Raw genomic sequence first — 25558 nt, 5'->3', positions numbered from 1 at the left:
GAGTTATCATCAGTGTGTTAAGGCTAAATGGGGAAAGAAGACGGTGACAATTCAGGCTACAGAAAGGCCTTTCGAGATCCATGAAGCTCATTATTCTGATGCCATCTACTTCACCGAACTGGCTGTCGAAGAAGTTCCCACCACCTCTAAGCCTCGAGGGGTCAAAATTCCTCGTTGGGAGGATATCAAAGATGACAAGGAGCCGATGACAGAATCAAGTAAGCGGGCGATGTCTAGACCAGAAAGTCCGCCTATTCCTCGGAAGGTGATGAAAGTTCGAGAAGGAGGCAAGATGGTGTATTATTTATGAAGGTGCGGGGAGTCGGTTTCTTCAGTCACCAACTCCGAGTCAAAAGAAGAGCCTCCTGACAATGATATAGTAATAAAGCCTGAAGTGGCTCCAGAATGTATGCAAGATGGGCCGAAGCCTCAGCCTGAACAACTTATCGAAATAGATCTGAGTGATGGACAAGATGCACCGAGGCCGGTATTCGTAAGTTCGAGCCTTAGCCCAGAAAAGCGGGAACAGTTGTTAAAGTTGATAAGCCGATACTCAGATGTGTTTGCTTGGTCATATAAGGAAATGCCTGGACTAGATCCTGACCTAGTCTCCCACTATCTTGATGTGTTCCCAAACTCCAAGCCAATTAAGCAAGCTGCTCGAAAATATCATCCAGATCTCGAAGAGAAGATTAAGGAGGAAATTGAAAAACTTCAACAGGCTGGTTTCATCCGGCCAATACAGTACCCCACGTGGTTAGCAAACATCGTGCCAGTAAAGAAGAAGAATGACCAAATCAGAGTATGTGTAGACTTTCGAGATTTGAACAAATCTTGCCCAAAGGATGAATTCCCTCTTCCTCACATCGACACCCTCGTGGATACTACCTCAGGACACCAGATGTTCTCATTCATGGATGGATTCAGTGGATACAATCAGATTAAGATGGCTGAAGAGGACGCAGAAAAGACTGCTTTTAGAACACCTCTCGGAAACTTCTTCTATACAGTCATGCCTTTCGGACTCAAGAATGCCGGTGCAACTTACCAAAGGGCTATGACTGCAATCTTTCATGACATGATCCATCATGAGATGGAAGATTATGTTGATGATCTAGTGGTGAAATCCAAGAAAGAAGAAGACCATCTCCGAGACCTTGAGAAGGTATTCAAGAGGTGCCAGAAATTCAAAATGAGGATGAATCCTCTCAAATGTGCTTTCGGGGTGACGGCCGGGAAGTTCCTCGGGTTTCTTGTACATAGGCATGGTATCGAGGCAGATGAAGACAAGGTCAAATCTATCAGAGCAATGCCTCCCCCGCATTCTCAGAAGGAGTTAAAGAAGTTCCTCGGGAAGGTGTCTTATATTCGGAGGTTTATCCCAGCACTGGCAGAGATCTCTGCGCCTTTCGGCTCTTTGTTAAAAGGAGATGCCAAGTTCGAGTGGAACCAAGAGCACCAAAAGGCCTTTGAGAGAATCAAGGCGGCCTTGACCTCGCCTCAGACCATGATAGCCCCGCAGCCTGGGGTGCCTCTAATGTTGTACCTAACTTCAACCCCCAAGTCCATAGGGGCATTATTGGTCCAAGATGTAGATGGAGTAGAACGCCCGGTGTATTACATCAGTCGGAAGATTCGAGGAGCAGAAGTCCGATATACTCCAGTAGAGAGACATTGTTTAGCTTTGGTATTCACTGCCCAAAAGCTCAAACATTACTTCCTAGCACATCAGATTCAGATTGTTACTAGAAGTGATCCAATCCGATACCTCCTCAGCAAGCCTGCTCTAACCGGGAAGGTGGCAAGATGGTTGTTAGCATTGGGTGAATTCGAGATCACATGTGTAGCCCCCAAGGCGATCAAAAGCCAAGCCTTAGCTGATCTCCTTGCCCAATTTCCAAGTGGTGACTATGAACCAGTGAATGAAGAATTAAGAGGAGAGGTGCACGCAGCTATGGCTTCCGAGGAAAGCTTCTGGACATTGAGCTTTGACGGAGCAGCAGCCGGAGGGAAGGGAGGAACCGGGATAGTCCTTACAAGCAAAAGTGGGGAAAAGTTATATTTGTCTTATAAACTGGATTTCCATTGTTCGAATAACGAAGCCGAGTATGAGGCTCTTATTTTAGGCTTGATAGCAGCTGAGAAGCACAGTATCAAGAAGATTCGGATCCGGGGGGACTCAAAGCTGATAGTGAAGCAAGTTTCAGGACAGTTCGTCTTAAAGGAGCCTGCCTTGGCCACATATCGAACAACAGTCCAAAGGCTTCTTGACAAATTTCAGAAGGTCGAAATAGAGCATGTGCCTCGCTCCGACAACAAGTTTTCAGATGCCCTCGCAACATTAGGGGCAAGAGTTGACATTCCAGAAGAAGAGGCAACAATTGTTATCAAGAAGAGAACAGAACCTTCAACAATACCCGAAGACAAAGGCCTTCCGGAGAACTGGAGAGGAGAAGTCCTTGAGCAACTCAGAAGCAAAGTTGGAAAACTGACTATGGCCAAGCTTGCCCAATTCACAATTATTCAAGGTGAACTTTACTTCCGAGGAGGTACCGGATTCCTAGCCCGGTGTGTTGGCCAACAAGAAGCGAGCTTCCGACTACAACAGATCCACGAAAAGTCTTGCGGAGATGGGGATATCAGTCTGTACAGAAGAATCCAAAGACAAGGTTATTATTGGCCCGAGATGGAGAAGGACTCGAATCAATTACAGAAGGAATGCCCCAAGTGTCAGTCATACATCCGGGAGGATGAGAGTTGCTTTGAAATTGATACCCTTGACTGGAGGCAAGTCTACATTGACTATCTCAAAGAGGGAACACTACCTGAGAGCCCGAGGGACATTGCACACCTCAAGAGGAGAGCGAGGCGGTACTTTCTTGATCAGGACAAGCTTTACAGAAGAAGTATTGAGGGCACTCCCCTGAGGTGTCTCTCCAAGGAGGAGTCAGATCTAGTCCTCGGAAGAGCCCACGAGATTGAACATCAAGGAGGGGCTCGGCTGTTCGAACAACTTATACACCTTGGGTATTACTGGCCGACCATGGAGTCAGATGCATCCCATCACGTGAAGAGGTGCCAGACTTGTCAGAAACACGGAAATTTGATCCATGCTCCAGCTGTAGACCTGCATAGTATCCGAACGCCATGGCCGTTCCATACTTGGGCTTTTGATCTGATAGGGCCCATCTCCACATCTTCTAAGGGGTACAAGTGGATTCTCGCAGCCACAGAATTGAGTACAAAGTGGGTCGAAGCAATTCCTCTGAAGAACGCTACGGGGCCTGCAGTCGCGAACTTCATCAAGGAGAATATCATTTGCCGATTTGGGGTACCAAACACCATCCTTTCGGATAACGGCACTCCCTTCATAAACAAATATGTGAAGAGCCTCCTAGAGACTTACCAAGTGAAGCATCACAAATCCACACCCTACTATCCAAAAGGGAACGGGCAGGCGGAAGCCACAAACAAGACACTGATAAGGATTCTGAGCAAGATGATGGATGAGTTTGGGGGGACTTGGTCCGAACAGTTGATAGTAGCCCTATGGGCGTATCGCACTTCAAAGAGAAAGCCAACTCAAGCAACTCCTTACTCCCTTGTGTATGGGTCCGAGGCAGTGTTACCTATAGAGTTGGAAACGCCATCTGCTCGAATGGCTCTCGCCTCGGGGATGGTATTGGAGCCTCGAACCACCAGATTGGAAGCGTTAGAGGAAAAGCATGACAGAGCTGCAAAAGTCATGGAAAGGTATCATGAGTCTATCGCCCGAGCCTATAACCAGACTGTGATACCAAGGAAGTTTGAAGAAGGTGATCTAGTATGGAAGATTGTAGACCCAATCATGCGAGGACAATCTTTGCCCAAGTTTTCTCCAAAATGGGAAGGGCCCTACAAGGTGGTTCAGGCCAGCTCAAGTGGGTACTACAAGCTTGTAAGGGTTGAAGATGGCTTCCGAACTGGACCGCTCAATGCAAAGTTTATCAAGCATTACTACCCATAGTTGGACTCATCTATGTTGAAATTCATTTTCATTTTCTTACTTTGTCTAAAAGTCGTATTTCCCTTACGCTATGAAGAAGCTGGTTTTCTCTATGGTGTATGTTTTATCCCATCACTTGCAGTGAATCTATTATACTTTTGCCAAGAAAGTTGAAGAACTAATGAGAATATTTCAGCTTTTATAAACATGTGCATATGATTGTTCTTTCCATTGTATCATTCGAAATAAATATTTTATCAAGTAGAATGAGAAAACAATGCGAAAATATCCAAACAACAAAAATTTTGTCATTTCATTGCATTGTCCTAGATAAAACATTTTTATCGAAAGGGGCAAGAAAGTAATGATAAAAAAAAAAACTCAATCTTTCCTAAAGACACCCTCGAAGAAGCTGCCCGTCATATCTACATCTGGAGGACAAATAGTAGAGTGTGCCTCTAAAGTCTCCAAGGCCCGAGCATAACCCGACTCAAGTTCACGAAGAGTTACCTTTATCTCATCTATAGAGGTGCGATAAGAGGCAAGCACAGACATAAGTTCCAGCTGATGACTGGCGTTCGAAGCTATATCCAGGCGCTTCCGAAGCCATGATAAGTCCACTTGGTGACGCTCCATGTCAGAGATCCCCTGATACGCAGTCTCGACTACTTTCCCATTAAGGTCACACAACCGTTGCCTGTCCAAGCTATATAAGATAGTGGCAAAAGACTCGAGAAGAGCAGTCTGAATGAGTGGACACTGGCAAGCAAATGAAGCAAAGGTCTCCGGGTAACTTGAATGCACAAGCTGTAGAACTGAAGCAAACTCAGGAGCTACCCAATAATGGAGAAATGATACTTTGCCAGAAGCTGAAGGATGAATTGGGGCCGGAAAGCTGCTAGTCTCAGGAATCTCCCCAATGTCTATCGGGTTAGATGAACCACCCGGAGGGGTAACTCCCGGCAGAGGTCCCGAGCCTGAGAATGCCGAACGATAAGGGGAAAGACCAAAAGCATCACTATCAATGTGGAAATCACTAAGATTCAGATCCAAAATATTTGAAGGCACTGGCGATGAGGAACCTCTGGCAGTCGTCTCAAAGGCAGGTGTCCCCCCTTGAGAAGGAGAACCGTGAGGAGTTACAAAGAGAGTCGGAGAAGAGCCCGAGGCAGGTGAAGGCAGGACCCCGGTAGCAGCTAACACTGGAGCAGAGTCCGAGGCAGGTGAAGGCAGGACCCCGGTAGCAGCTAACACTGGAGCAGAGTCTGAGGTAGGTGAAGGCAAGACCCCGTTAGCAGCTAACACTGAAGAAAAGATAAGAAAGCCTTATTAGAGGTAGGGAACAGGAAAGCCATTTGAGTAAAGATTTCTCACAGATAGAAGTAAATGACAAACTTCAGAAAGAAAGATTACCAGAGGGAGAATCAATATGCAAAGCCGGAGCAACTGAAGGACTCCTAGCATCAGCAAGGTCACTTGGCCGTATAGAGAGCACCTGATCGATCTCAATGTCTGACAAAGCCTGAACAGTAGCAGTCATCCCTGAAGAAGGAAGGAGGACCGGAGGATGAGAATTACCATAAGTGCCAGAGCGAGTCTCAGAGATTTCTAGCACATCCACCTCCACACCATTCCCAGAGGCGCACCTCGTCTCTACATTGCTTCTAGAAGCATGGCCTACGGCATCAATTTCTGTGGCATCAGTCCCTCCAGTAATCTCAACATCAGAACGGTGAGCCCCAATAACCTCGTCACCAAGATAGCGCTCCTCCTCAACTACGGTAGGGCAGTGACGACGCATGCGTGGAATAAGGTCACAAAAATGATCGGAGGACTCAGCCTCATCATCGTCATCATCTATAACTGCTATACGAGAGGTGCGCATCTTCACAAGTCTTGCAGACAAAGGAAGGGTGTCGTCCAAGTCTGAGTCCGGCCTGGGGGAGGCAGCATGGCCAGGAGCCCCGGTACTGAGAACGTCAACAACCGCAGGATCCTACACAACATGGACAAATAAAAGTTTTCATTTTAGAAGGTATAGTCGCAAAAAGGAAAGTAGCTTCAAATCAAAAATTTCGGGTACCTCATGAAGCCTTTTGGAAAGGCGAGAAGCGGAAGGACTGGCATCAGAAGTCCTCTTGTGAGCCATCTTCTTAAGGCGGGTCGTCCGAGGAACTGGCTCCGGAGAAGTAATTGCCAAAGGGACTGGCTCCGGAGAAGTAATTGCCAAGCTAGAAGCAGATGCCCGAGCAGAAGGGTCAGTTGGAGCAGATGAGGTGAAGAAACTCTCGTACATGTGGTCAGATTTTCGGCTCTCGGGTAGCCGAAGAGAAGAATCCTTCTTATAAATCGGCGGAGGCAAACATACGGTCGGTCTGCTCTGGACAAATGCAATAAACGCATCGATATTCTTCTGCCAATACCGCCTGAAAGAGGGGGTGAAACCCCCTACTCGGCTCAAGCCTGGCATCGTCAAAGAGCCGGATATGGGAAGCATGGTGTGTACAAGCCGGCGACTGAAGCGCCCGTAGCTCTCTGAAAATGATAATAAATGAGGTGCTGGCCCCGGGGCACATTGATCAAACCCGAATTGACATGCTACACGGTCAGGCCTATAAACGGCACTATCAACGCCTTCCTCATGCCACACCGGTAATGAACTCGGACGGATCATAATCAGCATATCAACAAGGGGTGCAGGGATGTTCTTCGGCAAAGGAAAGGACACCGAGCGGGAGGAACCATGATAGATAAGCGGTGTGGCCACACCTACAGGTGGGCATACATACGGCCGTGCCACAAAGCGTCGGGGATCATCCACCAGAGTATTCAAGGATAAGGTGGAAATGATACGTGACCAACGTGTAATCAATGGCTGGCAAGACTTCGCTTTCTCAAATGTCCGAGACCCATCAGTATCGAGCACGGGGATGCCATCTTTATCCACTATCTCCCGAAGAACCTCCGCCTCGAATACAGTTGGAGCAGGGGCAAATTTTGGGAACCTCTCGAAGAAGAAACAAAGTAGGAACTGGCTGTGAATGAAGGAGACAGGCTCATATCGACCCACGGAGCGAACCATATCTCGATGTAGTAGATCCAGCCGATAATAGAGATTCCCAAGAAATAGGGGAGCCAAAGGGATCCGATCTCCTCTAAAGAGCCTGACTGCCAAGGGGAAGACGAAAGGATTGAGGGAATCCGGAGGTGTGCTCGGAAGAATGAAGAATGAAAGGAAGCAAGCCAGAAATCCCAAGAAATAGAGCCTGGAGCCATACATCGGACCGGCTTCATACTCCCGAGAGTCAGGATCAGCATCTCTGGCCAAGGGCTGAAGATCCTTGAAGAAGTGACGGATCCATGCAGTATAGGAGGCACGGTCCGTCCTTACTCGACTAGTCCTCCTCGCTGAACCATCAAAAACAGAACTCCACCGACCACAAGTTTGAAGATTTAGCTTCAGAGATTGGATCAAAGAATCATCTTCGGGGGGTGTCTGCTCAGGGTCGAAGGCATCAGGGCCGGTCACTTCCAGGCGCAGCAACATGAACACATCCTCAAGGGTGGGCCCCATCTCGTGCTGGCCAAGTATAAAGGTGTGTGTCTCGGTGCTCCACCGAAGAGCCATGGCTTCCAGGCTAGCATTGTTGCGACGGATGGATAGAGATCTAGATATTTTCACCGGGATCAATAGCCGGGCCTCTTGAAGTCGTTGACAGAGGCTCTTGTCCGAGAGGACATCATCGACCCACTCTTGCCAACCGAAAGGAGGGTTTGAGAAGGCCTTGAACTGAGGATAACAGTATGGAAAGTCCCCCTGCTCAATCCGAAAGCGTAGCACCGAGGAAGGAGAAATGAGGGCCTCATGTCCAGAGTCAGTGTCCTCAGTGAGACATAATGGAGCCGCCTTCGGAGATAGAAGAGAAGTGGTGGAGGTAGCCGCCCGCCAGAAGGGGTCCTTCCGACCAAAATAAGGAGATTTCCTCCACTCAGATGCCGGAGGTACATCCCTCTCTTTCATGAGAGCCGGTTCCGATGACCCCGGGACAGCGGGTTTCTTTCGAGAAGACATATGGCTGAAATAACCTGTATAAATATTAAAGAGTTGACCGTATTAAAATTCAGAATATTGTGACATGCAACATGATGGGTTTATCAACAAATTCAACTTCGGACGTCATCAACAATTCATTTTCTCGGATATTCTTCAAGCTCAACAAATTTTAATACCAATGGGTGCATCATCAACATATAGATTTTCGCCTTCTATCATCAATAAGAGGTGCAATGTCAGAGGTCGCTTCATGATGAAGTTCAATTGGGTCAATTTCTTAAAGTCACTATGTTCCATATTAAAGGTCCAATTTATACGGGGCTCAAAATTTGGACACAGTGAAGTTCAATAGTAAATTTCAGGCCCGAGATCCGAAGTATATTACATTGCTTATCAGTAGCAAGATTTGATGGATTGACGTGCAAGCTACAAGAATGTTCTTCCCAAGTCAATATTATTTGCTCAATTCAGGTGGCAGATATTCTATTACGAGGGCAAAAAAATTCAGCAGCAATGGTTCAAGTTATGCAATAGTCCAGAATTTCTTTGGCAAATTTCAAGTCAGAAAAATCGTTTAAATAAATCCCACAACTTATTTCAAAAATTGCAAAGCCCAAACAAATTCAAGATTCACATTGGGATTTCAAATCACCGATATTATTTTTATTTAATGTATCAGAACATGGAAGTTCAAGCATGGATTCATTTTATTTAATATAGCAATGCATGGGTTTATATATCTATTTCTTGAGCACAAAGATCCATCAATAAGAAGGAAAGTGAATTTATTCATTTATTTATTACAAGAGCTGCCACCACACAAATATATATATATATATATATATATATATAAAACAATTGAAAGAGTTACTCACAGATTCACGCCAATGGAAGAAGAGCACGGCTGGAAGTAGTGACAAGACTACAAAACGTAAGCCAGACACACCTGAGGCCGACGCCAAGCAGTACTAGGCAGGCCCACTCACACGTCGCGTTGAAAGGGCAACGTGCGTAGTCGGCGTTGGAGAGTTGAGGACGGAGGCAGTGTTGAAGATGTAGCTGAGTCGGCGTCGATCAAGATCAACAAGATTGAGCTAGGCTGAGCTAGACCACACACGTTGCGTTGAGAGGGCGAACGTGTGTGGTCTGTGTTGGAACCGTTGAAGTCAACAGTGATCGGAGGTGGAGCAGAGAGAGGCTGACAGCGGCACTCGGAGGGTTGAAGACAACAATCGATATGCAAATAGAGGCGGATTTCAGCGATTATGGGAGCGAAACCAAGGTTCGGCGTGCTTGAACCTCTAAGCTCACTAAGCTGAAGTGAAGCACCAAGGGCGAGCAACAGCCTGGATTACACGACTGCGGCAGTCGTGACGCTGAAACAAAACAGTGGCTGTGTCACGGCGTTGGGGCAGATTGGCGGCGTCGCTTGAAGCCACGAGGAAGTTCAATGCAAACGGCAGCAGCTCTGCTTTGTTCACAAAGAAAAAAAAAAAAAACTGTGTTGGTCCCATTCAAGAGGAGTCTAAAAAAAAATATAATGAAATAAAAATATATAATATATATACATCATGAGCCATATATATATATATATATATATATTTGAAATGCCTACTAAAAGCAAAGATGAGGAAGAACGTTGGACAGTGGAGGAGCAGTGATGTTGCAGAAAGGCTGATTGTGAATTGGCGATGAAGCTGGGCAGTCGAAGCCGGCAGTAGCAGCGGCGTCGGTGCTGTCTTGGGCTGTGATGTTCGCGATAGTCGGAACTGAGCCGCAAGCAAGCAAGCAACAATCGTGATACCACGGCGGAGCTGGTGTCGGATCTGGCCAACCGTAGCAGCAGCAGTGGCGTCGCAGACGAGTCGGTGTCGGCGCTGGTCGTCGAAATCGAGCTTCGGTGTGCAAGCTGCGTCGATGAACCGAAATAGAACACCAACGGTGAGCAGCAGCTTAGGTCGCGACGATGGCTAGGCCGCGACGTCTGCGGCAGTCGGAGCGGGGCTAGGTCGGCGGTGTTGCTTGAAGCTATGATGAAAATTAGTGTACAAATTGCAGCAGCCCCTGGTTTAATGAAAAAAGGAGGCAGTCGGCAATGAGCAAACGGCGAAGCAGAGTTTCTTGAAGAAGATGAAGTCTGAATATGAATCTGCCTCTGTTAGAGAGAGGCGGCTGAGTATAGGGTTTGATAAAAAGAGACTAGGTCAAAAAAATTTATGGTCCTCGTAAGGATATATATGTATATATATAAAAATAAATAATGGGCCTTATCCTTCTAAAATAAAAAATGAGGGTCGGTGTGCTTTATTTTTTTGCTTGGAATGAAATATATATATATATATATATATATTGAGATGTTCTTAAAAAAAAAAAAAAAAAAAAAAAAAAAAAAAAAAAAAAAAAAAAAAAAAAATGAAGTGCGTCATCAACTTTATCCGTAGGCTCTGTCATGACAAAATGTTTTTTTTTTGGGGAACGTGATGCGAAACAGGGTCGAAGAAATGACCGTATGCATGTCTGAGAAATTTAAAATTTCTCATACACGCAAGGGGCAAATGTAAGAGGGGCTAATTTGAGCCCACTAAATTATTTAGGCCCAATAGCCCAAGATTAGTGGGCCCGAATTTATCGCAAGTCCAAGAATCGGTGGGCCCAGATTTATCGCCATCAAACGGATTGAATCGCTCTAAGCCTCGAAAGGGTTCGGATCCACGAACCTAGAGACTTACTCAGGCCCGGACTCGAAAGGGTATTAGGCAAGCCTAGAGATCCGAGGCACTCGGACTCGAAAGGGTTCGGATCCACGAACCTAGAGGTTCGAAATACTTGGCTTCGAACGGATTCAGACGCAATCTAGAAGTCGCTCCGTTAATGAGTCCCAGAACACTTGCGGGCTCGGAGCTTTCCGGGATCTACGCACCAGAACCATGGGCGTAATGGAGTTCGAACAAAGGACCCGATCCCGAGGACGGTGAGTGGAGACAAATTCACTCTTCGGTTAAACTAGCCTATACCCGGGTCGAGGTGGCACGACCCCGGGGGGTCCATGAGACTCGGCAATATTTTTGCGGCAGGACGTCCTCTGGGACTACCCCTGACCCTTTGGGATGATTGGGGATCATTGGTTAGGTGTGGCTAAGAAGAAGGGTTCGCCGAGGGAGTGATCTCCTCTTCGGGGTTTTCTCATCCTCGGAGAAGTCACCTCCTCGGAGAAGTCACCTCCTCGGAGAGGTCACCTCCTCGGACAAGGTGGTTAGAGAGAATATCCCCCATGTGCCTTGCACATGGGCTCCATCCTATATCATGAGGTGCCTATAAATAGCACCCACCCATAGCTTTACAAGGCAATGGATTTTGGAGATTTTTAACTCTTGGGAAAGAACTAATTTCCCTTCTCCATTATCAACCTTGAGAGTGAAAGTGGGAGATCAATGGGAGAGCCTTGCCATTATTCTATTCTCTAGCCATTTTGCCTTCTTCTTCACCCAATCTCTTATCTCCATCATCTCCTTTGTTGTTGTGTTCCTAAGTTGAGATTATTGAAGAATCTAAGCCTCTCATCATATTCTAGAGAATTCGAAGTTATTCTTCAAGGATCTTTGAAGATCTTCGAATTTTCCAACTCCTTTCTTGAACCCTCTCCTACAGCACGGATTGTATTTACAATTATCTATATATGTGAATTGTGATTTTTAAATGTCTTTTTTTTTCTTTTTTATATTATATTAAAGTTTAATATTTTGATAATAATCATATGTGTTGGTCTTTTCTAGGAATTAAACGTTTTTTTTTATTATATTGTATTAAAATTTAATATTTTGATAATAATTATATGTGGTGGATTTTTCAAGAAATTTTTTTTATGCTTGTTCTTAATGGATTAAAGTGTTATTCTGAGGAATAATAATCATATGTGTTGGGACTTTTCAAGGAATTCATATGTGTTGGATTTCAAAGATTTTTTTTTTATACTTGTTCTTAATGCATTAAAGTGTTATTATGAAGGTAAGACTTGGGACTTGGGAGAAGTAAATAAATGCTAAGATTTTTTTTTTTTTAAATCAAAAAATCAGGAAATTTAGATTGGGAGATTGAAGCTCCCACAAGGCTTGGGGTTAAAAACTCCATTTTGCTTAATATATAGTATAGACTAGCCTATCACTCGTGCTATGCACAGGATAATTATAGATATTTATATTTGTTTTAATTTTATTTTAATATATAAATTTTGTTTTTTAAGATTTTTTATAAAAATAATTTAACAATCTTATCACTAACCACAGTGTACAGGAAAAATTAAAAAGGCTACTGCAGTAATTATGCACAGGCTGTATTTATAATTATTTGTATAAGGAAATTTTAAATGCTAATCAAGAATTTTGACCAAATCAATAAATGCAGACATGTGGATTGAAAAAAGTTAATAAATGTTGATCAGGAGATTTTGACCAAATCAATAAATGCTGAGTTTTTTTTTTAAATCAAAAATTAAAAAAATTAAGATTGAGAGATTAGAACTCCTACAAGGCTTGGGGTTTAGAAACTCCATTTTTCTTAATATATTTACAATTATCTATATATGTGAATTGCGATTTTTAAATAATTTTTCAAGGAATTAAATATCTTTTTTTTTATTATATTATATTAAAGTTTAATATTTTGATAATAATCATACGTGTTGAACTTTTTAAGAAATTTTTTTTATGCTTATTCTTAATGCGTTAAAGTGTTATTATGAGGGATAATAATCATATGTGTTAAGACTTTTCAAGGAATTCATATGCGTTGGATTTCGAAGAATTTTTTTTATGCTTGCTCTTAGTGCATTATAGTGTTATTATGAGGATAAGATTTGGGGGTTGGAAGAAGTTAATAAATGCTAAGATTTTTTTTTTTAAATAAAAAAATCAGGAAATTTAGATTGGGAGTTTGGAGCTCCCACAAGGTTTGGGGTTAAAAACCCCCTTTTGTTTAATATATAGTATATAATTATCAATATATGTGAATTGTGATTTTTAAATGTCTTTTTTTTTTAAATGTCTGCTTTTTTTCTTTTTTTATATTATATTAAAGTTTAATATTTTGATAATAATTATATGTGTTGGACTTTTCAAGGAATTCAATGTCTTTTTTTTTATTATATTATATTAAAGTTTAATATTTTGATAATAATCATATGTGTTGAACTTTTCAAGAATTTTTTTTTATATTTGTTCTTAATACATTAAAGTATTATTATGAGGGATAATAATCATATGTGTCGGGACTTTTTAAGGAATTCATGTGTTGGATTTCGAAGAATTTTTTTTATGGTTGTTCTTAATGCATTAAAGTGTTATTATGAGAGTAAGACTTGGGGGTTGGAAGAAGTTAATAAATGCTAAGGTTTTTTTTTTTTTTAAATCAAAAAATTAAGAAATTTAGATTGGGAGATTGGAGCTCTCACAAGATTTGGGGTTAAAAATCTCATTTTGCTTAATATATAGTATAGATATATAGTATATAATTATCAATATATGTGAATTGCGATTTTTAAATGTTTTTTTTTAAATGTCTTTTTTTTTTCTTTTTTATATTATATTAAAGTTTAATATTTTGATAATAATCATATGTGTTGAACTTTTCAAGAAATTCAATGTCTTTTTTTTATTATATTATATTAAAGTTTAATATTTTGATAATAATCGTATGTGTTGAACTTTTTGAGAAATTTTTTTTATACTTGTTTTTAATGCATTAAAGTATTATTATAATGAATAATAATCATATGTGTTGGGACTTTTCAAGTAATTCATGTGTTGAATTTTAAAGAATTTTTTTTATACTTGTTCTTAATGCATTAAAGTGTTATTATGAGAGTAAGATTTGGGGGTTGGGAGAAGTTAATAAATGTTAAAGTTTTTTTTTTTAAAATCAAAAAATCAAACAATTTAAATTGAGAGATTGAAACTCCCACAAAAATTGAGTTTAAAAACCCTCTTTTACTTAATATATAGTATAGATATAGATATAAATATAAATATTTTTAATATTTATAATTTATATAATAAATAGATTTAATAATAAAATTATAATTAATATTAATATATTAATTAATATATGTAACATCATTCATTAAAGTAGTGTATTTCCAGACAGCCTCTGTTGTTACATTAATTATTGGGACGTGACCGACCCACTAAGTCACGTGAATCTGCGTGTGATGCCAACAACGACAAGTGTGATACGAGAACGTGACCCAGCTAGCTGGTTGCATCTACGACGTGGACGCCACTGATTGGTCATTTTTTTCATTTTTTCAACGGACTACCCTTCTACTTTTCGTCAAACACCTGTTTAATATTTTTCAATTTTTTTAGACTTTTTAATTTTTTATTTTATTTTATAAATATACTTAAAATTTTATTTAATGCAACTACTATGCAAACGGAGAAATAAATTTATGACACTCATAAATTACAGATGAAAATAAAATTTATATAAATTAAAATATTAAATTAACTCAATATAATTATATAATTTATATTAAATTTATAGGGGCTAATGTATTTTTTTTTTTTCACATCTTAACGCTATGTTTGGTTGAAATTTTTTTAAAGGGATTTAAAAAGAAAAAAAAAATACAAAATTAAATAAAATATAAATATATTTAAATCATATTTCACATATATTGTTCTTTTTTTTTTCAAATTCTTTTTAAAATCCCCCAAACAAACATAACGGAAGAAAAATTATTATAACTCATCCTAAGCAAAAAAATTATTAATTTTTTTTTCCTTCTCTCTCACTCACGAACCTCCACGTGTGTGGAGGTGATGGGAGTGAGAATATGGGGAGCTTCTATATACACACACCTAATCCCCTCTATACACACACTTAATGATATTTAATTTTATTACAATTTTATCCCTAAATGAAATTACTATTTTAGACATCAACCAAATTCATCTCAATGCACACATCCTGACTTCACGTTCATCTCAATGCATACATCCAAACTTCACGTTGAAACTGAAGCTTCAACCTTCCTTATTCATAGCTTCTTCCTCATTCATCATTGATATGGAGGATTTATCTTATAAAAATCAGCAAATAAGTGTTTATGAGAAACATAGCGAAGGAAATGTGAGTTTCTTTTTTTTTTTTTTTTTTTTTTTTTTTTTTTTTTTTCAGCGTCGTTTGGATAACTAGAGCCGAATTGTGTTATTTGGTTCGGAAATCTACTACCGAAATAATTATTTATTTTCGGAAGTTGTTGTCCGAACAAACAAATAAATTTCGGAAGTTGTTGTCCGAACCAATTATTTAATTTCGGAAGTTGTTGTCCGAACAAAGTTAACTTTTACAACATTCAACTTCCGAAAGTTGAAAATAAATTCGGACAACTACTTCCGAATGAAGTAAAAATTTTTTTTTGCAAACTGTATACCAAATTTACAGTTTCGAATTGCAAATTAATCTTTATAATGCCATTAAAAATTTGTGATGTTATACAAAACATGCAATGTCATTACATTTGAAAATAATATCAAATACAATACGTAGTGATTGATTCATATAGGTATAAATTATGTTACAATAATTAAAATTTTAATACATTTTCTCAAATTATTTATCACTCAATAAGAGATTACCACAAATGTAAAAAGAATATACATAAGAAGGGAGAAAAAAAAAAGAAAAAAAAGAAAAACACTGTTCGGAAGTTTAAAACCAAAAGTATATATACTGTTCGAAAGTTGAAATCCGAAACAAAAAATTAATTTCGGAACTTGATTGTTGTTTGAATTTAATATATTCGGAAGTTGACTGCCGAAATAATCAAAAAGTTTCGGAAACTTACTGTTGAAATAAATCACCAATTTCGGAATCCTACTTCCGAACAAATGAATTAATTTCGGCAAACCAGTTCCGAACGATTTGTTTACACTCCGTGGGCCTTCGTCCGTTTTCAAAATGATAAAAACAAAACTCTACGTTTTGATTAATTCATTTGTGATTTATTTCAACAGTAGGTTTGTGATTTATTGTTACTGACAGAGGTTGAAGATGAAAGCTCTGTATGTGTATTTGGGGATGAAAGCTGTGTGTGTGTATTTGCACACGGTAAGCTTCAATGGGTGTGTGTATCCTCAAGGTTGAAGATGTAGCTTAAGCTTCAATGGGTGTATGTATCCTCAAGGTTGAAGATGTAGCTTAAGCTTCAATGGGTGTGTGTATTTGCACCGTTGGGAGAGAGCTGGGTTTGGGGTTGGGGGGTGTGTGTGTGTGAGGGCAGATGTGGAATAAACTGTGTGTGTAGTGAGTAGATTAATTAAGAATTAATTTTTTTGGTGTGTATAGTGAAAAAGATGTGCAAAAAGGGTATTTGGTGTGTGTAAATAGATGCTCCCGAGAATATGAGACGGTCCTAATCACTGTTAAATTTTTTATTACAGTTTTGTCCTTGTTTAAAATTAACAAACAATCCCTCAAAAGCCTTATCCTAATCCTAATTTTTAACCCACCCACTTTTTTACTATCATCTCTCCCGGCAACCACCACTTTACTGCTGCCGGTGATCCCAGCTTTCGTCTCTGGCAACCTCAACTTCCATCTTCGGGGACTTCTCCACCAACGACAACGTTTCCTACTCTACCCACCCACAACTCACTCCACCATCGCAACCCAACCCTACCTCCATCATGAACCAGTTTCTTTCCCAACTCGCCATCGCAACTTAGCTCTGCCCTTTGCCGTCCGATTGCAAATAGCACCATCGCTTCGTTGCAAATAGCCTTGTCGCTGCCCACTCTCGCCATCACAACTTAGCTCATCCACCCTCTTACATCGCTATCTTCTTATTCTCTTATTATTTTTCTTCTTCTTTTTATATATACATATCTGCACCAGATTTGTTGCTGCCCACTCTCTCTCTCTCTCGCTTTTGCTTTTTCTTTCCTCTTCTTCTTCTTCTTCTTCCAGATTTGCAGAGATCTAGACCAGATCTCTCTCTCTCTCTGTCTCACTCGCATTCGTGGGAAAGATAAGCGGCATTAGTTTGCGATTGTTGTGTGATTGAGAAGCGCAATTGGAGAGGAGATGAAGGGCATGGTTGGGTCGACGTGAGAGAAAAGGGCGGTGAGGCGGGATTCGCTAGTGGTGCCTAAGATGATGATTGAGATAAGGGTAGGGTTTGTATCTGAGAAGATAAAAGGTAAATTTGGCATTATAATAAATGTAATGAGAAAATAAAATTTCAAATGTTTATGAATGGTATAAAAAGAAAATAGATGTAAGGAGTTTATTTGGTAGGGTAAGTAGAATTTTCTAAAAAATTATTGGGTAAATTATAAATATATTTTTTAAGATTTATTTAAAATACAATTTTGTAGTTAAAAAATTATAAATATCTCATTATTGTAAGAATTTTTATATAACAAAATTAATTAAAAAATTAAAATTTCTAATTGATCTATTATACAAAAATAAAATTAATTGAATTATTAATTAAAATATATTTCTGATATAATTAAAAATTGTTAATTGACTTAGTGATTTATTATAAAAGAGGTCAATTGTTATAAAATTAGAAATTTCAAAAGGCAGGATGTAATTTTTAAAATCACAAGAGATAATTTATATTTTAAATAAATCTCAAAAAATGTATTTATATTTTATCCAAAATTATTTGATATCTATCAAGTAATAGAACTAATTATATTGGAGTATGATTTAAATGAACAATAAAAAAAAAATCAACTCAAGCTCAACCCATATTTCATAAAAAGTCAGAAAGTACACTTATTTAGTCTTCCCAAACTAGGCCTTATTATATATATTAATAATAAAGTTCAAGTTGATAATAGGGTACTCCTGTCCGAAACTTAACAAAGTTTGCGAGATTTAGTTAAAATCTCATCCTAATAAAATTTTAATACATTAAGAGTAAGTATAAAATTTTTTCTTAAAAGTTCTAACTAATATCACTATTATCAAAATATTAAATTTTAAAATAATATAACTTTTGATATAGATATTAGTTTTAATAAATTTAATATTTTTAGAATTCTCTTATGAAAGTCTATCAAATAAAAGTTATGTTGACTATAAAATTCTTTAAAAAAAAAATCATTACTGTTGAAATTGATGTAAATAGTAGCAGTAACATGTTACTCTATTTGACAGTAACATATTACACTGTCTCACAGTAACATGCTATTCTGATAATATTGTCCAAGAAAGGAAAAAAATATATGATATTTTATTTTGTCTTTACTTAATGATGTATTTTCTCCTTAGGAGGTTTATGAAAAAAAAAAAATTAAACTGTCATTTTCACTAAATAAAGGTCCAATAGAAAGGTTTTGACTAAATTTCTCACAAAATTTAATTCCAATTGATAAATTTTAGATCTACGTACCTTAATCAAATTTAAATTATAGCATCTAAGTACTAAGGTCCTGTTTGGTATAACTGTTAAAGTAAATTATAGATTATAACTTAACAGATTATAGATTATGACTTTAATCAGAAGCTGTTAATCTGTTTGGTATACCAGTTGGATTATAGATTTAAATTGCTGAGTAGTGTTTGTTCTTTTTCAATTAACTTTTTTTTTTCTTTATTTATTCACTATTTGTCTATATTTCTCATAAAAAATAATAATAATATTTTATAGTCCATATGAGTCTTTTTCTAGTTTTAAAAAAATAAAAAATAAAAAAATCTAAGAATATAACTGTAAATTAACATGTCCACAACAGAAACTGATAATCAGAAACAAGGGGTGAACAGCTTCTTAGAATAAGTTTTTTTGACTTAAAATAAGTTATTAAAATCAGAAGCTATTTGAAATAAGTTTAACCAAACAATCTAAAATAACTTTTTAAAAGTCAAAAGTCATAAATTGACTCAAAAAACTCCACCAAACACCCCCTAAATACTTTTGAATCTAAATTCAGATTGTTCGTTTGGCTTGTGGGTCTCCTTCAGTTGCACCTCTGGTACCCAAAAATTTTTCCCCATTTAATGCAAATCCAATTTTGGTTTAGTCTGTAAAATTGTTTTATGTTTTTTTTTTTTGCTGTCTAAGTAATTTAAAAAATAAAATAAAATAAAATATGAACTACATTTTTAATCAACTTTTTAGATATAGCTAGTGTAGATTTACTTAAAAAGTATATATTTGTGAAGAAATCTTCAAAAAAATTCATTTAAAAAAAAATGTACAAAATAAAAAAAATACTTCTGAAAAATTTGAATAAAGTTCTCTATTTTTTAATTTCTTTTATGCATTTTTTTTTTTGTCTTTAGTAATTTTTTTATTTTATTTTATACTAGTGGTTGAGCACATGTATTGCACTTAGTATGCAATTTTTCATCAGCTGTTAGTATTGTAAATATGCGTGTCTCTTAAATTTATATGTGATATGTATACAAAGTATGGAGACTTATATGAGTAAATTAATCTGTATCCAAAATACAACTAAACAATAAATGAATACATACCCGGCTGAAGAATTTAAATAATAAATGAAAACTTTTATAAACAAAAACATTAATATATGTGTAAGCGATTTTCCGATCACACTGCCCAACTCAGTAATCAGCTGGAGAGAACTGGCAGAATAGATGACACCTAGTTGACCTGCAACAGAAAGAGAAGATTCCGGCGGTGGTTCGTCCACCCGGGGGTACTCCGACGATCAAGTTAGTATATCTCTCAAAGATAAACAATAGTGTTAATTTCACTATTCAGAATCTAAATTGCGTACTTTAGACCCATGGGGGTGCTTCTCTTTTATAGCTAACTCAATCCTTGTCCCAACAGGAGCCTAGCTCTAATGGACTTTAGGATTACTATTAATCTTGGACTCTCAGTAGGATTGGGATAAACTCCCTAAGAGTCTTATCCTTTCCTAACCGTAGTCTTCCCCCTTTCTAGGACTCTTGTCCCTTATCCGCTTATCTCGGATTCCGATATCTTCGGAGGTAACCTTTATAGCGATCCCGGTTGTCCCTTTACTGTTCTGTTGTACTCCAGGCTCAGTTCCGTGGAGTTAGTAGTTGTATCTATCTTGTTGTCGTCCTTTAATTCCATTTGTTTGAGTTTTAGGATGTGTTGGGCATGTTTCGAACAGGTGGGTTGAACCTTGGTTTGAAATCTTGTTGCCAGGTTTTTGGTCGTTCCGCTCGAGCGGGCCTTGTTGCGCTCGAGCTGAGATTGCACGCTCCTAGTTTTTCGTGTCCCTGCAAAACTTCTGCAGGTGTGATTTTTACGCTCGAGCGGGTTTCTTTACGCTCGAGCGGGTGCTTTGGCGCTCGAGCGGGTATTACTTTTTGGTGTAAGTTCTGGGAAGGGGAAATCTACGCTCGAGCGGACTGGTTTTCGCGCTCGAGCGGATGTACTTTATTCTTGTGTCTTGGCGCTCGAGCGGGACTTCTTGCGCTCAAGCGTACCTAGTTTTTGTTCTTGACACTCGAGCGTTGTGTTCTCCGCTCGAGCGGGAATGTCATATATCAGTTGACAGCTGAGCATTTTAAAATCACTTTTTACATTTTCTCTCTCTCTCTCTCTCTTACTTTCTAAAAAGCTATTTTGAGAGCTCCTCTCTCTAGAAACTCCCTTCTCTCTAGGGTTTGATCTAGTTAGTGTGTCTCTCTATCCTCCGGTCTTTGTAAAAAGTGTGTTGATCGTCAGGGGCTTCGTTTTGATTTGAGAATCGTGGTGTTTGGAGCATTTTCACTTTTTTCTCCTTTCCCATTTGAGCTCTAATTTCGAGGTAGGGATATCCTACTCCTTCTCATGAGTTTTGTCTTTGAATTCTAGCATTTTGATGAGTTGGGGGTTAGTGGGTAATTTTGAGAAAGTTTGGGCCTTTGTGTAATTTTACAAAAGTTAGGGTTTTGTTTATATGAACTTGTATGCATGTTTGGCATTGAGAAATGAGATCAATATTGGTTTATTAGTAAAAATGGAACCTTGGGTTTGTGATGTTAATTATGAGAAATACTCTAATTACATTGATAAATTAATTGGGATAATTAATTTGAAGGAGAGAAGAATTTAATCGAGAATGTTGGAATTGGATGTGTATGGGATTAAAGGGTGTAGTTTGATTCGTTCATAGCCCACCTCGTTGAAATATTGATTATATATCCATTTGGTGCATTTATTTTCAGTATAGAAATAACTGCTTTGGGCTATCGGTGGAGAATAGTCTTGATTGTTATAGACACTACATGATGATTAGGCAAACTAAAATTAATCGATTGAGTATGCTATTGAATATAGCAACTGGAATAATACATTAATTCTATGTACTGATTGAATGTATATAACCCATGTTTATATACATGTGTTGTGTGGGAGGAGATAGGGGATGTACTCCACGGTTTAGGGGAAGATAGGGGATGGACCTCTAAACCGGGTTTTGTGTGACATTGATACAACACTACAATGTGTATCAAGTGTTGATTATGGGAGTGTTTGAATTGATTTGATATAGCACTAAAATGTATATCGTTATCAATTGTAAAGCATAGAAGTGATTCTATATTATGTTGATACAGCACCGAAATGTGTATCTTTCGCAAAGTGTAGGAATGGTTTAAGTGTTATTGATACAACATTAAAATGTGTATCCCTCAGAAATTTTGAAAGTGTTTGTAAGATGAGTCTAAATCTCATTAAGTTATTTGGCTAGGTGTTGAGCCTTGTTTTCAAATTCAAAGTTGGAAAAGATATGAGAAATGAAATGTAACACGAACTTAATGTCACGAAATCGAAATGTGATATATGTGGATGTATCTGTGTTGACCATCTATCAACTGCTAGCATTTTAGTCATTGTTCATGGCTGGTTTCGTGTATTTCTACTGGGCTGTGGCTCACCCTTTATGGGACATCATTTTCAAGTACAGGTAGCATGCCACCTCCAAGGACATAGCTTGAGAGGCTAGAGGCAGACTGACTGCTCTTTATTTGCTTTTGATGTATTACATGTAAATTCAAGCCAAGGGCTTAATATGTATTGAGTTAGCACTCTTCTTTTTGTAACCAAGTGTTAACTTGGAAAGCTGTAAGCCCGTAGGGCATTTGCTTTTGTTGTTAACATGTAATACTTTTGTAAAGAACTACTCTGATGAATAGAAGAATATTTATCTCTTATACTAATGCACGTCTAAATTGTTGGGTTTAAATGTTATTATTATGAGGGCGTTACAACCTTGGCCTCGCCAAGATAACCTCGGTGTCATGACCAGGACACGTGGCACCTCGGCTGACACGTCGACGTCACCTTAGCCACGTGTTGGTACTTAGAAAATATATCCTCACAACTGCCCCCTAGGTTCTATTACCTTGGCATTCTGAGGTGATGTAACCTATATCAGTACCTCATGCTAGTACATTGGCTTAATCCGAGATCATCATCGTAGGCCGATATGTCTTCTTAAAGATCAAGAATTCCAAGAGCTCCTTTACGCGTATGAGCTGTCGTACATAACAACTCAACCGTTTAGCCACGTGTTTTCTCATTACTAGATCGTACTCCGTACGCGCTTATAAGTCGTTTCGCGCCTATATGCACCGTCCGACACATTCGCTGTTCCAGGCGCATTAATTGCCCTCTTTTGCCGCCGTTTCAAGTTTTTGACAAAACTTGTTTCCCCCTTTCGTTTTTTTCACTTTACATTGTCTTTATTCAAAACTCTTTCTCTCTCTAACTTCCTCTAATCTTCCATTTTTCCAAGCTCTGAAGCTCTGCAACTTGCTCCATCAATTTCTTCCGTCGAAGTTCTTGCCAATCTATTTTGCTACCGCCGTTCTTCTAACTTCGGCGATCTCAAGCATCGGCTTCTTTTCTCTGGTAAGTCACCACTCTTCCTGGTTTTTAGTTCTTGTTGTGTTCCATGAAATTCTGTTTCATCATTTAGTCGCCATTGCTGTTTTACTCGAATATTTGATTTGCGAATCATGTATCTAAACATGTTTATTTCATAATTTTTTTCTTTGTCCATGTCTTGAACACTCGCACTGTTCACATGCCTGTTGCTTTCTGCCATTGTTTTTGGCCTAATACACTTGTGCAATCTTTTTGTCTTGATTTCTTGATGTCTTCATCACCATTCTTGTTTCGGAAACGGATCCCTGTTTTTCTATTTTCCAAATTCGTTCCTTCAATCTTCATCTCCATAGCTTTAGGTTTGGGACTTGTTTGTAAAACCCACAAATTGCTAGAAAAAACTGAGACGAACTCCTTGTAGATCCATACAAACCCTTACCATAGTACACTTTTAGGTTTTTAGCCGAGATCCTTTAAACCTTCTCAAAATACTTCTTCCTGAGATCTGATACCTTCATTTAAGCCGATATCATGGGTATGTGGAAACATAGGGTAAACACCCCAGAAAAATTAGGGTACTTTAGGCAGGAGTTCGAAATCCCGACCGACGTTCATCTGAGGTTGGCTGGGGAGGATGACTCTATCATGCCCGATGAAAACCTTATGCCTTTCCCAGTGGTTGCGTTTATTGAGTGTGGACTTAGGTTTCCACTTGACCTTTTTTTCGGTCAAATCCTTCATTTCTATAAGTTGAACCCAATGCAACTTGCCATCAACTTTTACCGAGTTATTAACGGTACCATAGCTTTACCAAACAAGAGAGTGCTAAGATTAATCTTGCCGATTTTCAGTACTGTTAAACCATGTATCACCTGAAATCGGAAAAAGGCCACATCTATTACCTCAAGCCAAGGTCCACTGAATACAAAATCATTGCCGACCTCCCTGACTCCAACAAGGCAGCAGGGGATGATTACTTCATCGTCTCGCGAAACTGGGAGTTTCAGCCAAACGATGACCTCCATCTTTATCCCCTTAGTCGAATAATTTTCGGGGAAGGAGCTGGTAAGGGTCACCCTTCACAAATTTTCTTGCTTTCTTGTATAAAGTTTTTAACATTTTGTTCTAATGACTATGCTTTTTCCTTCTTTGCGGTTCTTCCTCAGCCACCAAAGGGCTTTCATCAGTCTTTTTTTCCTAGCAAAGACTTAAAGAAACTACTGAATTTACTAGTTTACAAGCGGAAGGCCCCTCTGCTTCTCAACTTTATCTCCACTTATAAGTCAGCTCTCCTCGACGTCCCAAAAAAGAAGAAGAAAAGCCTTTCTCCACCTTCTGCCACAACTCCAGAAGTGGCGTCCACATCTCGCGCAGACCAAGGATCAACCTCTGATCTAGCTGAGCAGCCATCAACCTCGGCTCCATACTTGATCCCGATATCCCAACGACAACGCCGGCGACGAACCACTTTTCCCGCTGAGATGGGCCGCCAAAGAGCTGTTGCAAAAGATCTTCTGGCCAGCATCCCATCATCTGTTGATGCTCAGCCAACGCAAACCTAGCCTCTACCAAAACAAAAAAGAATAAAAAAGGCTCAACCAAAGGCAAATGTGACTCAGGTCGACACTGAGGACACCTTGCCGATTTCCAATTTGCATGAGAGTGACAAGTCCCAATCCGCTGCTGGGAAGAGGCGTTCTGAGGCCCAGTCATCCGAATCCCCAAAATCAAAGAAGCCGAGGTCATCTTCTGTAACGACCTCGGGGTCTAAAAAACATGATTCCCCGTGGGCCTCCAAAATTACCTTGGAAGATAAGCCAGTCATGGCCAACGATAGCGCTGAGGACATCAACGTCGGCGTAGCCCTCAGTACTGCTCTGCTTCTCCCCGGTGATCTTGACCGAAACGTCGAGTTGAGCGAGTATGAAAATTACGCTCTGATGCTTCAACGTTCCGTTCAAGTATCTTTATCTGGCAACTTCTACTTTCGTTTTGTTTTTTCCATACTTGTAATTTTTTTTTAACAACTTCTGTTCTGTTTACTTTCAGGCCATCCAGCATGCCCATTTCTTTTCAATACAATCCTTTGAGAATCGGGAGAAGTTGGCCGAGAAGAAAAGGGAGGTCTCCTCTCTTCAAAAGACAAATAAGAACTTGTAGTCAAAGATAAAGACCTTGGAAGATCAGGCTGAGGATGCTATCAAGGCTCAACATGACGCCGAAGAGAAGGTAGGTGCTACTGAGGCGATAAACAAAGTTCTCCAAGCCCAGCTGAAAGAGGCCGATGACAAGATGGTTGAGGCCCAAAGGGAACTTCAAGACGCCCTGGCCACCAAAGAGGCCGAGGTCAAGGCCGCCGAGAAGGGCTACAACGAAGGGGTGGTCGATGTCACGGCGGATTATGAAAAGCAAGTGAAGAAGGCATGCAACAAGGGTTTCACCCTTGGTTGGATGACCTTGCTAAAAAGGCTTGATGTCCCCAAGGACTCCTCCCTCAGGAATGCCGATGTCCTTCCTCTGCCGTTCCCCCCAACTCCAAGCCAAACCGCTGACGACGACTCTGAGTCCGAGGAGGAGGTTCTGGTGAGGAAGTCAAAAGATGTTGTTAGGACCAAGTATTCTCCTCAAAATGAGCAAGTCCTAGATTTGAATCAGGATGAGGAGGATGAGGAAGTCCCCAAGGATGCTACTC

The 25558-nt window shown here is 39.4% G+C and overlaps 1 protein-coding gene across 1 annotated transcript; it reads right to left on the bottom strand.

Annotated features, from left to right (window-relative positions):
• Positions 1-3256: 3256 nt before the first annotated feature.
• LOC145813896 (uncharacterized) lies at positions 3257-24396 on the bottom strand. The gene is made up of 4 exons (XM_082910187.1): positions 24199-24396; positions 6069-6365; positions 5399-5981; positions 3257-5289 (listed from the first exon to the last, which is right to left on the bottom strand). Exons 1-4 carry the CDS (start codon positions 24394-24396, stop codon positions 4367-4369), a joined length of 2001 nt encoding a protein of 666 aa, XP_082766313.1. The 3' UTR covers positions 3257-4366.
• Positions 24397-25558: the final 1162 nt, after the last annotated feature.

This window comes from Camellia sinensis, chromosome 2, assembly GCF_055761805.1.
Source record: "Camellia sinensis isolate YWXY chromosome 2, ASM5576180v1, whole genome shotgun sequence".
NCBI classification, from domain to species: domain Eukaryota; kingdom Viridiplantae; phylum Streptophyta; class Magnoliopsida; order Ericales; family Theaceae; genus Camellia; species Camellia sinensis.
The sequence above is the reverse complement of the archived record's forward strand: the minus strand, read 5'-3'. Positions and strand labels throughout refer to the sequence as shown.